The sequence below is a fragment of the Fomitiporia mediterranea genome, assembly GCF_000271605.1.
Source record: "Fomitiporia mediterranea MF3/22 unplaced genomic scaffold FOMMEscaffold_10, whole genome shotgun sequence".
Taxonomy (NCBI): Eukaryota; Fungi; Basidiomycota; class Agaricomycetes; order Hymenochaetales; family Hymenochaetaceae; genus Fomitiporia; species Fomitiporia mediterranea.
In genome coordinates this window covers 531,783-548,590 of record NW_006760395.1, presented here as the reverse complement: position 1 = coordinate 548,590, position 16,808 = coordinate 531,783, and the positions used below count along the sequence as shown (strand labels likewise).

The 16,808-nt window shown below is 37.5% G+C and overlaps 2 protein-coding genes across 2 annotated transcripts; both read left to right on the top strand.

Annotated features, from left to right (window-relative positions):
- Window positions 1–5,552: 5,552 nt before the first annotated feature.
- FOMMEDRAFT_159621 (uncharacterized protein) lies at window positions 5,553–14,188 on the top strand (the record flags this gene model as incomplete). Its single annotated transcript, XM_007269439.1, has 4 exons — window positions 5,553–5,579; window positions 13,558–13,747; window positions 13,806–14,101; window positions 14,156–14,188. 4 exons carry the CDS (start codon window positions 5,553–5,555, stop codon window positions 14,186–14,188), a joined length of 546 nt encoding a protein of 181 aa, XP_007269501.1.
- Window positions 14,189–14,861: 673 nt separating this feature from the next.
- Window positions 14,862–15,593, top strand: FOMMEDRAFT_159620 (uncharacterized protein; the record flags this gene model as incomplete). Its single annotated transcript, XM_007269438.1, has 4 exons — window positions 14,862–15,159; window positions 15,217–15,333; window positions 15,387–15,502; window positions 15,558–15,593. The coding sequence occupies 4 exons, from the start codon at window positions 14,862–14,864 to the stop codon at window positions 15,591–15,593; spliced, it is 567 nt and encodes a 188-aa protein (XP_007269500.1).
- Between the last annotated feature and the right edge of the window lie 1,215 nt (window positions 15,594–16,808).

Here is a 16,808-nt window from a genome sequence, read left to right as displayed (position 1 = left end):
TTGTATTTAATCAGTGTCTCAAGTCTTACAGTTATCTTGTACTACTGTCCTAAGTAGATACAGACACTTCTAATATTACTAACAGTTCTGATAAAGGTGACCAGTTGTTCTTCTTTGACTAGGATAGATATGTAGACACATATTCTAGTCAAGGTAGAACAGAGTCAATCTAAAGAATGTTTGAGACAGAACCAGTCTAGAACCCTCTTAGAACAACTCTACTCTAGAATACATGTAGACTCAACCTACCAGATTTTGTCTGAGAGTTTCTTAAAGTCTTTAGTAAAGAGGAATTCAACCAGCTTCCTAAACACTGTTCCTAGAACTATACAATTGAATTGACTAAGAGTTTCCAACCTAAGGATTGTAAGGTCTACCTACTTAATAGAAACAAGTAGGAGGCACTTGATGAGTTCCTTCAGGAAAATCTTTAGAACAGCTAGATCCAACCCTCAAAGTCCTCTATAGTCTCTCCTTTCTTCTTTGTTAAAAAGAAAGATAGGAAGCTCTGCCCAGTTTAGGATTATTATTGTCTTAATAAGAGTACTGTCAAAAACAAGTACCTACTCCTCCTAATTCAGGAGCTCATTAATAAGATACATACATTTAGGGTTTTTACTAAGTTGGATGTTTAGTAAGGGTACAATAATATTTGGATCCAAGACAGAGATGAGTAGAAGGCTGTGTTCTAAACTAATTATAGATTGTACAAACTGACTATAATGTTCTTCAGACTAACCAACTTACTTGTAACATTCTAATCATTTATGAATCACATTCTTACAGATCTGATTAACTCAGAGTATGTTAGTGTGTATCTGGACAATATTCTGATCTTCACTCAGACAGTTGAGCACTATTACTAACTAATCTGAGCAGTTCTATAGTAGCTCTAAGATAATAAACAGTTCCTCTAAGAAGTAAAGTGTTCTTTTGTACAGGAGTTAGTAGACTATCTGAGCTTTGTAATTAGTGGAGGAGAGGTCTGTATGGATCTGACAAAGGTAACTGTAGTTTGGAACTGGCTGTAACCTTAGAACCTAAAACAGGTCTAAGTGTTTCTTAGGTTTGTAAACTACTACTAATACTTTATTCAAGACTTTAGTACTATTGTCTGGCCCCTTTATAATCTTACTAGCAAAGATGTTCCTTAGTAATAGAGTGATTAGTAGTAGGCTGTATTCAAGTCCCTCAAGCAGACTATTACTAGCAAGCCTGTATTAGTAGTTCTGATAGTTGTAAACAAGTTCTGAGTCAAAGCCAACTCTTCTGACTTTGTAAATAGAGTAGTACTGTCCTAGTTTATTAATAGAAAGTAGTGTCTGATAGTGTTCTAATCAGAATCCCTCTCTGTAACAGAACAGAACTACTCTATCTATAACAAGGAACTCCTTACAATTGTCTGTTCTCTAGAGGAGTAGTATTAATATCTCCTTAGTATAGTGTAGAAGTTTGAGATTTAGAGTGATCACCTTAATCTCTAGTACTTCTAAGCACCTTAGAAGTTTAACCACTACTAGGCCTGCTAGATGTTAGAACTATAGGACTATGACTTTGTACTAACTTATAAACCTGGAACACAAATAATGAAAGCTGATTTACTCTTAAGACAAGCAGGTTATAAAAGAGGGGAGAATAATAACAAAAATCTTGTTCTCTTAAACAATTCCTATTTTGTGTCTAAGACAATCTGAGAGATCTGACTCAAATCTGAGGATGTTGACTTTGTTACTTGTATACAGTAAGCTCTAAGACACACACAGGACTGAGTCATAGTAAAGTAGCTAGAGAAGCAGGCTAGGGACTAGGAGGAGGATAAGGATAGATAGGTTTACTAGGAAGGCTGACTGTATGTTCTAAAGGATTAGAAACTGTAAGAGGACATTGTTTAAGCTCATTACAATAATCCAACTATAAGACATTTAGGCTAACACAAAATGTAGGAACTTATTACTTGAAACTACTAGTAGCTAGGAATACAGAGGGAAATCCTAAAGTATATAACTGGTTATAATACATACTAACAGACTAAGACTTACTAGACAAGGGTTTAGACTCTTTTACATCTGTATTAGATTCTGGATTACTCTTAGGAGGAAGTCTTAGTAGACCTAATTAGTAAGCTACCTGAGTTCTAGGGTTACAACACTATCTGTATAATTGTTAACTAATTCTCTAAGTAAGTCTATACAGTTCTAACCTAAACAGAACTCACTTCTGAAGGTATAGTGTGTATCTATCAGAATCATGTCTTCTAGTTACACAGACTCCCTTAGAAGCTTATTCATGATTGTAGACTGTAATTTGAGTCAAAATTCATACAGGACTTGTATATGCTTCTCAGAATTCAAGGGAACTCTTTTACTATATATGTTAGTAACAGTGTAGAGGGGACCTGAAGGCTCAACAAGGGGACCCAAGCTACAACTATCCTACACAACAGAAGTACAGAACACAAGTACTAGAACATAGTCAGAACTTGTAGAACAAGTAGAGAGAGAGAGTGAGACAAGAGTAGAGTATATAGAGTAAGTCTAAGAGTACAGGACTACCTAGAGTAGACAAGATTAAGACTATAGGACCAGTCTGATCTTGTACACTTATATATACTAAACTATACAAGAGTACTCAGGGAGTATGAGCTACTAAGAATGGTAAGCTATAAAGAATGAAAGAAAGGAATGTCAAAGATAAAGGTACAAAGAATGAAGGGATAGATAAAGGGTAAGAGACTATAGAATGAACAGAGAATGAAGGAGTAGTTAAAGGAATAGAATGATGAAGTAAGGAAGGGTAGTAGTAAGAGTCAGTACACATATAGTTTATAGACAGTGCCCCTAAGGGACAGAAGTCCCAAGTTCTGGTACAGAAGGGTGTAGAACCCTTAGAACTGAAGGTAAGAGAGTAGAGAATCATAACATTACCCCCCCTCTAAAACCAATTGTCCTAATTGGTGAACATTAGGCTCAGTCAGTAGCTCAAGTATAGGTTGAAATAGTAGGGTTTGGAAATCTGTGAGGCAGAGTTGATACAGAGCACCTAGATGAAGTTAATAGAAGTCTTGGATTGCCTTAGTAGTATGAGTAAGATTCTCAGCAGGTTCTCAAGTGTGTTCTTCAACTAAGTATCCCTTCTAGTAGATAAGGAACTTGAGCTTTCTGTACACTAGCTTAGCATCTACTACATACTCTACTTTGTATTCTGGTTTGGAACTGATGAGTTCTGGTAGAGGCAGTAGGGGTCTTTGTTACAAAGGAAAACCTGGATTATAGTACTAAGACAGTAGAACCTTGTTAAACACTGAGTGTATACACTTCTATGTTGCTAGAAGTTAGAGTTTGTAGACAGAGGTGCCAACCTTCTTTTTAATAACAAAGGGTCTAAAGTGCTTGTTGTCCAACTTCTTCATTAGGCAATCTGTGGTCAGGTTAGTAGCTTCCAGTATAACTTTGTTACTAGGCTGGTAATTTTTAGTCACAGACTTCTTCTAATTATAGTTCTACTTTATAACCTATACTACCTTTTCCAAAAGAGCTTGTGTGTCCTTCCTGGTTCTGTGTATCTGTTCTGTAAAGTCTGTTACAGATTCAGAACTGTTGTTCTAGTTCAGAACTGTCCCCTAGTACAGATGTCTTCTATGATTGAGAAAGAATAAGGACTGTCCTGTTACAGAGTGTTACTAGTTATTGTACACAAATTCTGTCAGAGCTAGCCATTCAGACTAATCTGATTACTAATGATTAATGAACATCTGAAGGTAGAGCTTGATCTCCTGATTGACTTGCTCAGTTTGACTGTCAGTCTGTAAGTGATAGATAGTAGAAGGGTTCCCTTGAATTCTAAGAAGTACATACAAGTCCTACATGAATTTTGACTCAAATTACAGTCTGTAATCATGAATGAGCTTCTGAGGGAGTCTGTGTAACTGGAAGACATGATCCTGATAAATGTGCACTATACTTTTAGAAGTGAGTTCTGTTTGGGTCAGAACTGTGTAGACTTGCTTAGAGAATCAGTTAACAATCACACAGATAGTATTATAACCCTAAGACTCAGGTAGCTTACTAATCAGGTCTACTGAGACTTCTTTCTAAGAGTGATCCAGAATCCAATACAGATGTAAGGGAGTCTGAACCCTTGTCTAGTAGGCCTTAGTCTGTTAGCACATATTGTAACCAGTCATATACTTCAGGATTTCCCTCTATATTCTAGACTACTAGTAGTTCTGAGTAATAAGTTCCTGTGTTTTGTGTCAGCCTAGATGTCCTGTGGTTGGATTGTTGTAATAAGCTCAGACAATGTCCTCCTACAGCTTCTGATCCTTCAGAATGTACAGTTGGCCTTCCTAGTAAACCTGTCCATCCTTATCCTCCTCCTAATCCCTAGCCTGCTTTTCCAGCTACTTTACTATAACCTGGTCCTGTATGTGTCTTAGAGCTTACTAAATACAGGTGACAAAGTCAACATTCTTGGATTTGAGTCAGATCTCTTGGATTGTCTTGGATGCAAAACAGGAATTGTCTAGGAGAACAAGATTTTCATTATTATTCTCCCTCCTTTTATGACCTACTTGTCTTAAGAGTAAATTAGCTTTTGTCATTTGTGTTCTAGGTTTGTGGGTCAGTACAAAGTCATAGTCCTACAGTTCTAACATCCAGTAGGCTTGGTAGCAGTTGAGCTTCTGAGGCACCCAGAAGTATTAGAGATTAAGGTAATCACTCTAAATCTTAAACTTCTGTACAGTACTAAGGAGATATTAATACTACTCCTCTAGGGAACAGACAATTGTAAGGAGTTCCTTGTTATAGATAGGGTAGTTCTGTTCTGTTACAGAGAGGGATTCTAATTGGAATACTATTAGACACTACTTTCTGTCAATGAACTAGGACAGTACTACTCTATTTGCAAAGTCAGAAGAGTCAGCTTTAACTCAGAACTTGTCTACAACTGTTAGAACTACTAATATAGGCTTACTAGTGATAGCCTACTTGAGGGACTCAAACACAGACTACTACTGATCATTCTATTACTAAGGAACATCCTTGCTGGTGAGATTGTGAAGGGGCTGGACAATAGTACTGAAACCTTGAATGAAGCATTAGTAGTAGTTTACAAACCTAAGGAACACTTAGACCTGTTTCAGGTTCTAAGGTTGTAACTAGTTCTGAACTACAGTTACCTTTGCTGGATCTATACAGACCTCTCCTCTACTGATTACAAAGCCTAGATAATCTACTGACTCCTGTACAAAAGAGTACTTTGCTTCTTAGAGGAACAGTTTATTATCTTAGAGCTGTTGTAGAACTACTTAGATCAGTCAGTAATAGTACTCAACTGTCTAGGTGAAGATCAGAATGTTATCCAGATACACACTAACATGCTCTGAGTCAATCAGATCTGTGAGGATGTGATTCATGAATGACTAGAATGTTGTAAGTAAGTTAGTTAGTCTAAAGAACATTATGGTTGGTTTGTACAATCTGTGATTAGTTCAGAATGCAGCCTTTCACTCATCTCTGTCTTGGATCCAAATATTATTATATCCCTATCAAATGTCCAACTTAGTGAAAACCCTGAATGTATGTATCTTATTAATAAGCTCCTGAATTAGAGGGAGTAGGTACTTGTTTTTGACAGTACCCTTATTAAGACAATAATAATCCTGGACTAGACAGAGCTTCCTATCTTTCTTTTTGATAAAGAAGAAAGGGGAGGCTATAAGAGACTTTAAGAGTCAGATCCAGCCATTCTAAAGATTTTCCTAAAGGAACTTGTCAAGTGCCTCCTACTTGTCTCTGTTGAGTAAGTAGACCTTACAATCCTTAGGTTGGAAACCCTTAGTTAATTCAATTACATAGTCCTAGAGACAGTGTTTAGGAAGCTAGTCAAATTCCTCTTTACTAAAGACTTTAGGGAACTCTCAGACAAAATCTGGCAAGCTAGGTCTATGTGTGTTCCAGAGTAGAGTTGTTCTGAGAGGGTTCTAGACTGGTTCTGTCTCAAACATCCTTCAGATCAACTCTGTTCTACCTTGACTAGAATATGTATTCACATATTTATCTCAGTTGAAGAAGAACAACTAGTCACCTTTATTAGAACTGTTAGTAACATTAGAAGCATCTGTATCTACTCAAAACAGTAGTATAAGGTAGCTACAAGACTTAGGACACTGATTGAACACAAGTGTCTACTCTAACTAGTCAATAGTAGGGTTGTAAGCCTTGAGCCATTTGAATCTAATAAAGATGTCTGTCTTTCTAAGGTTGGTGACTCTGAACTCTATACTTTCCTTATAATCCTGAATAGTCATCTGTAGTTAGACAAACTCAGTAATCTGACCATTCTGGTTCAGGGTTCTGTCCACATTATATACTAGGATTGGAAGTGGAACACATTGAGTAGGGAGGTAGTGTTCCTGTACAAAAGTCTTATTAATGTACAAACTAGTACATCTACTATTTACTAGAGCTATTGTTTGAATCTGGGAGGATCCTGAGAAGGGAGCCAAGAGGACAGAGACTTAGAGCTAGTGTCTGGAACATTCTTAAATGAACTACTACTTGTTCTGAAGGGAACATACAACTTGTACAGCCTTGTTGTCTAAGAGGGTGAGTATATACACTAACATTTCCTTATTAACCTCTCTCTTTCAACAAGGACAGACCTATGTCCTCAGCTGTGAACTCAGCTGAGGCCATCCCTGCTTAATACTACAGACAAACTACTGAGTAGTGAATAGGGCTAAGTAGTATTCTAAATGTTCTAAGATCTTAGAATACAGAAGTAGTAGGTCAGATTGTGTAGATTTAGACTCAGATAAAGTGTGAAGAGAAGAATCAAAAGAATCAGAAGAAATAGGAGAACTATCTACTTTTGTTTTCAACTTTTTTCTTTCTAATAAATAATTTTGTTAATTTATTTTTTCTACTTTTTCTACTTTTTCTACTTTTTCTACTTTTCTTACTTTATTTACTTCTAATCCTACAGTGTCTATTGAATCAAAAGTGGTTATTAAAAAATCTGAGTCATAACTCTTTAGTACTACATTCACTGTTAGGCCTCTACAAAATCCTAGAGTATGTAGTCAGAGTCTAGGAGTTCTAAGGTGACTTCTGGATTTGTAGAAAAGGCTTCTTACTACAAATCCTGCTCATTACTTGTTATTACTCTAATGACCTAACAGATATACTGTTACTTCTGTAGACAGTCCTTAATTTGGTGCCCTGACTTTCTGTAGGCAAAGTATGCTCCTTACTTTCAGGCTTCTCTAATGTCTATTAGAACAGATTAATTGTGAGTTACAGGCAGATCAATCTGAGGACTCAGAACTGTTAGAGCTAGACACATGTGTAAGTATTCTACACAAACTTAACACATCTAGGCTACAGCTTAGTCAAAGGAAATGGCACACATCTTCTACTCAGTGTAAGTGACCAGTTCTAGCATTATTCTAAGAATCTTATTAACTAGTTCTGGGTGAAGAGCTTTTTTAAGCATTCTAATAAGAACATTATCAAACCTGAGTATAAATCCTACCTTCTAGACTAGGATATCAAACTCCTAAAAGAAGGCATTAGTAGAATGTTTGCCCTGTCACAGAGACACAAGCTTGTTCTACACATTGTACTTCTTATTCAGGTTGATAAAGGAAGTACAGAGCTGCCTTATAAATTCTGAGTACAACTCATTGTTCTAAAGTTGGATCAGGCTTCTGATCTAATAACCTTCAATCTAATGGCCTTTAATCCAGTTCTGGGCCCAGGTGGCTGTGTTGCCTTCCTTTATAAAGGAGAGGACAAATAGGACACAATTAAGATCTGAGGATAGATTGGTTAAAGTAGCAGTCATATATAGTTTAACTTAGTACTAGAAGTCCTCAAAGTACTACCTATTAAAGTCTGAAGGGCAGACTATGTGTACTTTCTTTCTAGAACAAGTTGCAACTTCTGGAACAACCAGAACAGGTTCTAAAGGGGCTAGAGGTATGTAGTTAGTAAAGGCCTCTTAGATAGAGGTCTGTATGTATTAAGCTAGTTCTACTTGTAACTACTGATCTGGTGGAACAGTAGTGGTAGCAGTTAGTGTAGTAGGGTCCATGTCTATACTATAAAGGGATTGGCACTAAACTAAAAGGGGTAATGAATAGAAGAAGGGTGGCAAAAGTTTAAAATTTAGAAATGTAAAAGGGTTGGGACAAAGAAAAGAGATTGATATAATAGTGAGTACTAATACTCAAAATGTAGGAGAGTTGTAGAGTAGTAATAGGTAGTCTTAATCTAATGTCAGCAACAGTATAAAGGGGACCCAAAGGCTCAATGAGGGGACCCAATCTACAACTATCCTACACAACAGAAGTACAGAATGCAAGTACTAGAACATAGTCAGAACTTGTAGAACAAGCAGAGAGAGAGAGTGAGACAAGAGTAGAGTATATAGAGTAAGTCTAAGAGTACAGGACTACCTAGAGTAGACAAGATTAAGACTACAGAACTAGTCTGATCTTGTACACCTATATATACTAAACTACACAAGAGTACTCAGGGAGTATAAGCTACTAAGAATAGTAAGCTATGAAGAATGAAAGAAAGGAATGTTAAAGATAAAGGTACAAAGAATGAAGGGATGGATAAAGGGTAAGAGACTATAGAATGAACAGAGAATGAAGGAGTGGTTAAAGGAATAGAATGATGAAGTAAGGAAGGGTAGTAGTAAGAGTTAGCACACATATAGTCTATAAACAGTGCTCCTGAGGGACAGAAGTCCCAAGTTCTGGTACAGAAGGGTGTAGAACCCTCAGAACTGAAGGTAAGAGAGTAGAGAATTGTAACAATATATTACTTATAAACTAATAGTTAAACTAAGTAAGTCAACCAGAAGATTAAGCTCTATCTCTGAATGTTTATTAATCATTAGTAGTTAGACTAGTCTGAATAGTTAGCTCTAGCAGAATTTGTACACAATAACTAGTAACACTCTATAACAGGACAGTCTCTGTTCTTTCTCAATCATAAGAGACATTTGTACTAAGAGACAGTTCTAAACTAGAACAGTAGTTCTGAATCTGTAACAGACTTTACAGAGTAGATACATAAGACTAAGGAGGATGTATAAGCTCTTTTAAAGAAGGTAATACAAGTTATAAAGTAGAACTATAATTAGAAGAGGTCTGTAGCTAAGGATTACTAGCCTAGTAACAAAGTTATACTAGAAGTTACTAATCTGACCTTAGATTACTTATAAAGAAGTTGGACAACAAGTGCTTCAGACCCTTTGTCATTAAAAAGAAGGTTAGTGTCTCTGTTTACAAACTCTAACTTCTAACAACATAGAAGTGTATACACTCAGTGTTTAATAAGGCTCTGTTGTCTTAGTACTATAATCTAGGTTTTCCTTTACAACAAAGACCCCTACTGTCTCTACCAGAACTCATTAGTTCTAAACCAGAATACAAAGTAGAGTACATAGTAGATGTTAAGCTACTGTATAGAAAACTCAAATTCCTTGTTTACTAGAAAGGGTACCTAGTTAAGGAGTACACTTGAGAACCTACTAAGAACCTTACTTATACTCTTAAAGTAATCTAAGACTTCTATCAACTTTATCTGAGTGCTCTGTATCAACTCTACCTTATGGATTTCCAAACCCTACTGTTCTAACTTATGTCTAAACTACTAACCAAGCCTAATGTTTACTAATTAGAATAATTAGTTTTAGAGAGAGGGTAATATTATGGTTCTCTACTCTCATACCTTTAGTTCTAAGGGTTCTACACCCTTCTGTACTAGAACTTAGGACTTCTGTCTCTTAAGAGTACTGTTTATAAACTATATACATACTAACTCTTACTACTACTCCTTCTTACTTTATTATTCTGTTCCTTTGACCACCCTTTCATTCTTTGTTCATTCTATAATCTCCTACCCTTTGTCTATCCCTTTATTCTTTGTACCTTTATCTTTGACCTTTATTTCTTTTATTCCTCATAGCTTATCATTCTTAGTAACTCATATTCTCTAAGTACTCTTGTATAGTTTAGTATATATAGGTGTACAAGATCAGACTAGTCCTGTAGTCTTGATCTTGTCTACTCTAGATAGTTCTATACTCTTAGACTTACTCTATATACTCTACTCTTGTCTCACTCTCTCTCTCTGTCTGTTCTGTAAGTTCTGACTATGTTCTAGTACTTGTATTCTGTATTTCTGTTGTGTAGGATAGTTGTAGCCTGGGTCTCCTTACTAAGCCTTTGGGTCCCCTTTATACTGTTACTAACAACTACTCTGTTTATACAGGAGTAGCAGACTTCTAATTTAGACATAAGGACTCAATATATACTTCTGTAATAGAGACTATATCTTCTAGTTTAGACAGACTCATAGGGCAACTGTCCCTCCTATAATCTACAAAGGGTTTATAGTATTAGAAACATTCCTAGTTCTTTATTAGAAGCTAGCACTCTGTATAGGACAAGCTAATACACTTTGTAGTACTTTCTGAGACAGTCTTTAAACTAACTATTGTAGAGATAACCTTTCCTATACACTACTTCTTCTAATCCTTCTTTTAGGCCTGTTCTACTGTAAGTATTACTTTTACACTGTTGTAAACCTTTGTACAGTCTACTTCTAACTAGTTTACTAGTTTACACACATGTTCTAACTATCTATAGAGTCTAGCACAATCTGTTACTTCTTTTTCTAGAACTAGTTCTAGAGTCAGGAGGTGATTTGTAGGATCAGGAATCTAGCTATTTACTAAGGTCACTATATACAACCTTTCTGTATATGTTACAAGCTGCTCAGAATGTGTTAGGACCAAATTTACAAGTGTAAGACAAAGCTTGAACTAGAGGTCTGAGTGTAAGTTAGCTTTGAGAAGTTTGTAAAGCCTATTAGAATCAAGACACTAATCTTCTAGAAGACTAAAGTTGATCCTAGTAACCTATAGCTACTATTCTCAGAAGTTACAACTATCTTACTATATTACTAACAGTCTGTTCTAGGTTTATACTACCTAGTCTATAGAGAGTATTTTATACTAAAGCTCTTAATAGAATGTGTCTAGTATAAGCCCTTCAAGCCTTAGCTAGTCATACTTGTACTACTAGTATAGTCTACTATTCTATAGACATCCTATTACAACTGTAACTATATAAGTTGTAAGGACAGATTTGGCAAACATATACTTGTAGAATGTAGAGATTTATAACTAGAGAGTGTATAGTGTCAGATTGTTTAGAGTTAGTATTAGAAGCTTTGTTACACTTTCTCAAACCACCTAAGCTTTAGTTAATATAGTATAGAACATTATAGCCTTTTAGTAGTTTAGGGTAAGTAGCTTACTTATGTTACTTTCTAGTTCTGAGAGGTCTAAGCTACTTATTAAATCTAAACTTAGGGTTACTGTAAATAGTAGTAGTATAGAGGAAGTAAATACAGTTTCTCTAGTCAACAGAGGGGTAACTATAGTAGCTTCTAAAGATACTTAGTACTAGGGGAAATAAGACCTAGTTATATGTAGCTAGGAAGAGAGCCAAACTTGCTTTAAGACTATAGTAGTGTGTTTAGAAAGACTAGGAAGCCTTACTAACAGTAGGGAGTATTCAGGAAGGCTAGAGGAACCTTACTAACAGTAGGAGATGTTTAGGAAGGTTAGGAGAACCTTACTAACATGTAGTACAACAAAGACTACTTTGTTAATGTTAAAAAAAAAGTAGAACAGTACTAGGGAAGTGCTAAACACTGTTGTAAACAAGTTCTGTTAAGTTCCAGGTTTACTAACACATGTAGAACACTAACAGGACAAAAGTATCTTTGTTACAGTCAGGAATAAGAACTAGTGTAACAAAGGTGAAAGATTGAAACTATATATACTAGAAATGAAACAAAGGTGGCTCATGCCTAAAGGGGAAAACAATACTAAAGAGAAAAGGAGAGTGTATGTACTTAAGAATGAAGAGTATGTGACTCAGACAATAAGGAAACATAGTGTAAAGACAAAAGAGGAAATGTGTGTGACTCTAGGGTCCACACTAAGGAGGTCTAGGCTTGAGAGAAGGTCTGGGTTTAGAAATGTGGTTCTACACTAAGAGAGGTACAGAACAGTACAAAAGCTGTTGTAAGCTATAAGGTAGGCTTATAGTATACTATTAATCTAAAAAAACACATTCTCTTAACATAATTCTCTTATAACATTCTTAATATTTTTAATAATTCTCTTATACACATTTCTCTTCTCTCTCTAAACCAATCTCTAGAACTTGATAATCAATCTCTATCCTCTTTTAGTTCAGTTAATAACTTAATACTATAAATTTATATACTACTCTAAGCTGTTCTACTTCTAATTAGTATCTCTCTCTATATTACAATACTTACACTTTATTTATAACAGTTTTTATTGTATTTTATACTCTACTTAGTTAAGGTTGAGTATAGCTGAGAGGGCACTAGTGTTTTCTGCTAATAAAAGAGTAGTAGCTAGAGTGTACTAAGTAATATTTTTAAGAGTCTAGTTAGAAAATCTTGTAATGTACATACTAGCAGCTCTAGTGTTTCTTTTTAGAGACTCATACTGGGAAATACCATAACATACTATACTAGAGACCCTTATAAAATTCAAAAGAAGGATTTTTTGTTAAAGCTAATTCCTCTGTAAGAACCCATTAGAGCATAGTAACATTCAATTGTTCTAGCATCCTCCAACAACATAATCACCCAGTTGCCCTCCTAATGTCCCTTGGACGAGGCAGTTCTGTTCCACTACAGAAAAGCCAGTCAACTGTTTTACACACTGCACTGTTCTGCCACATGACTGTACAAAGTATAACAAGATAGTGTCAAGAAAGTCAAAAGTGGAGACAATGTCTGGACCTGAGAAATTGTGACAGTAATCCAGAATAGCTACCATGATGTATGCTTCTGTACAGTGATGAAGCAAGACTCGGGTAAGAAAAAACAAATAGATAATGCAACCAAGACAAAATGCGGAAGCGGAAGAGTCTGTCTTTACTAAGTCACGTGACATTTTTTACAGTGTGTGCGTTCATCGTTTCGTACTTTCATCAAACTATTCTAGTTTCGCTCCAGACCCTTATATACACGAGAAAATGCTTGCTCCACAGCTGTGTCAACAATGACCACTGCCGTCATTCATATAAAGAGCTCTGAGCTCATTGGGACGCCCGAGACAGATCCCTTCCACTCAATATGATCCACTCTACATCGTCGCCCTTAGCATACTGTACCCATCTGTATGGGTACAACCGTAACGTGTAACGCAGGGGTGGTTTGGTTGCTAGCAGTAACGCGTAACGCATAGCAGTAGTTGCTTTCCCTTAAGGAGCGTTACATAGTTTTAAGCGAGCATTATATTATATAAGACAATTCAAGTGTAGTTTTGTTACTTTTGTTACTTGTATACTACAAGTGTTAGAAAATTCGAAAAGCTTATTGGATTGTTACGATTGAATTTATATACTAATACTAATGTAGTATAGTAACTTCCAGCAACGTCCGTCTGGTTGTCTGTATTAGCAACTGTAACGCGTCCACATAGTCAGGTTTCCAATTTCCACCGGTAACACACTCTGCCTGGTTGTACCCATACAGATGGGTACAGTATTTGCTTGCGTCCGTCGTTGTTCTTAACAAAAGTGTTCTATGTGCCGATGCGCGGAGGGTTAGCAGCTCTGGGAGATCGAGGGGATCAAGGATTGCAGCAGGAGCTATCGCTGGTATAGTTATTGGTACGGTTTTATCTTCTCCTTTACTTGCGACTGCATACTGACTATCTGATGTGTGAAGCTATCGTTGTTGCTCTTCTGCTACTTTGTATTTGTGCATGCCTCTGCCTTCGTAGGCGCCGCCGTGCCACTGGTGCTGGAATGCAGCCTCTTGCTTCCGGGGGATATGGGACTGGCAGATTTGGGCTAGGTCGCTTTGGCAGGTCTGGAGGAAATCGTGCCGCAGCACAGAACAGTGCAGCTCCATCCATGGGACAGGCCAACAAGGGCCCGGGTACTCAAGGAATAGCAATGCCAGAACCGACTCACGGAGGTGCACATGGCCACTTCAATGCAGGACAGCAAAATTATGCACCTGTGAGTTAAGGTGTCGTTTTGGGCAGGAGTTCCGATTGCTGACCACGGTTATAGCCTTCCGTCCCGCCGCCGTACCAACAAGCATAGATATTGGACTAGTATTTTTGTATACAGTTAAGATGATTCTTCTTATTCATGTCACGCTTTTCACCGTATCGAAATCACGAAGCCAAACGTCTATAGTATATGGACTCCTACCTTATCGCCTTATCTGGATGTATACACGGACAAACTTGGATTCAACAGGCCTAGGAGCCTTATAATATTAATCATTTGTGCCCACTATTGTTTTGTACTTTACATGACCTTGCAAATCGAGTTGTAAAATTGTAGAAACTTTAGGGGTGCTATAAACGAGCAAAATCTTTACTGTGAATCAGTAGACGGAATCATATATGCAGCTCTTGAAGATCAAATTTCTTAGTTCTATGACGCCTGAAGGAAAATCTTGCTGTAAAAGCTCAATACCATCATTGAAGTAATTATGGGATCTCGATGGACCTGATGTGCGGCATGCACCACTTCCTCAGTTGGTCCGAGGTCGCACCGTCGCAGTGTACCCTAAGCGTTCAAGTTTACGTCTTCTACACCATGATCTGTAATAACATACATATAATTGCGTCGTAAGCCTACTGGATTGGAATATCAATGCAAAGGGAGAAACTAAATATATGGTGAAGGAACGAGAGGATCATTCGAGACCTGAGGTGAAACTGTTGTCACGTGACATAATCTATCGATTCGTAGCCCATGGCTTGCTATGTTCACCGCTTTAGCCCTCCTGCGTACATGCCTATTTCATCGATCAAGTAGCAACTATGGCCACACGGGCCACGTCCTATGCTTTTTTAAAGCGTACAAATCGCGCCAGACCGTGCTACCAACTCTCCTGCATTCCACGATGTACTCTTTTTCGTCTAGCTCAGTGCGCTTTCTTGTGCATGTTTCGGCTGTACTGGCCAGTGCTGCTCTTGGTGTTGAGGCCAAGAAACGCAATGGAACAACTAAAAAGACGCATATCCACGTATCTGTAGGAATTATTGCGGCGATAGTTATAAGTACGAACGTTTGTTCTTTCTGTCATTAGTGATCTACTAACCATGAGAACCGTAAAGTTGCTGTCGTAACCTTGATCTTCTGCATCATTCTCGCAATCTATTTACGTAGGCGCAGAAATATTCGTTCCTCTGACGTTAGGATCATACCTCGTCGCTCCAAAGGCAACAATAATGGTAAATATGAATCACTTTGCAGTGGTGATAGTGATGCTGAATAGATATTCCAGGAACGGCGGCAGTGGATACGGAGACGGAACTGGCCCCGCAAGGACTCGTAATGCCGGAACCAGAACATGTAGGCACGGACGGTCACAGTAATGCTTGGCAACCACATAACGCGCCTGTAAGTTAGACTGAACTTTATGGATAGGAAAGTATTTTACTAACTGCTCTTACAGCCGCCTGAACAACCTCAATATCCCAAACCTGTTTGACAGCTCAAAGAACAAGCTAGTCATACATTCAACAATCCTTTTCTCTTTTTTCTGTTTCCTTTCTGTGAAGAAGAACGCCTGTATGGTTAACCCATGTTGTATCAAACATGGACAAATCGTTAAACGTAGAAGTACAACCATCATTCCTGTCTTGAACAATCTGTTTGTGTAGAATAGTCATTAAGAATAAAAGTGAACTCGATCGAATACAGACTGGCATTACTTATTGATCCTGTTTCTGGATGTTCAGCTATTTTTAATCTACAAAGTGAAAGAACAGAATTTTGGAAAAGACATATATTGACGATCAATTCCTTTTCGAAGATACTGTACCCATCTGTATGGGTACAACCAGGCAGAGTGCGTTACCGGTGGAAATTGGAAACCTAACTATGTGGACGCGTTACAGTTGCTAATACAGACAACCAGACGGACGTTGCCGGAAGTTACTATACTACATTAGTATTAGTATATAAATTCAATCGTAACAATCCAATAAGCTTTTCAAAATTTCTAACACTTGTAGTATACAAAAGTAACAAAACTACACTTGAATTGTCTTATATAATATAATGCTTGCTTAAAACTATGTAACCGTTGTAACGCTCCTTAAGGGAAAGCAACTACTGCTATGCGTTACGCGTTACTGCTAGCAACCAAACCACCCCTGCGTTACACGTTACGGTTGTACCCATACAGATGGGTACAGTACAGTGAAATCGCGTACAATAATGATTCCTCGAAATGCGCGCTCTATGAAATGAGAGAATAGGATTGACCGACATGTCACCAAGTTCTGTGACGGCACTCTTCTAATTATTTTCATTTGTTGGAGCCGTGGATTCCGTTTTGCCCCCGCCGAGATATTCGGTTCGAAGCCTTGCTGGCTGAATTGACGCAACGTGAGGCATTAAGGACGAAGACATGTGTTAAACTTACAGCACCCGTTGCATTTTGCGTGGGACGTAATGTATAGAGCAAGGAATGACTGTACCGAGACTGCGTCGAAAATTAATGCATCCAGGTCGTCAAGTACATTCCCATTGATGGGGAATTGTCGGCCTAGGTTGATTTGTGTTAGTGGGGAAGACGACGTGAGCTAAGCTGAAAAAAGATTATAATACTTAGCGATATGCTACATGGTGCAAAGAATGTCCTTGACAGAGTCCTGGACTCCTGGCCGAACCGTGGTGAAGAGAAGCTGTGCGAAAACAA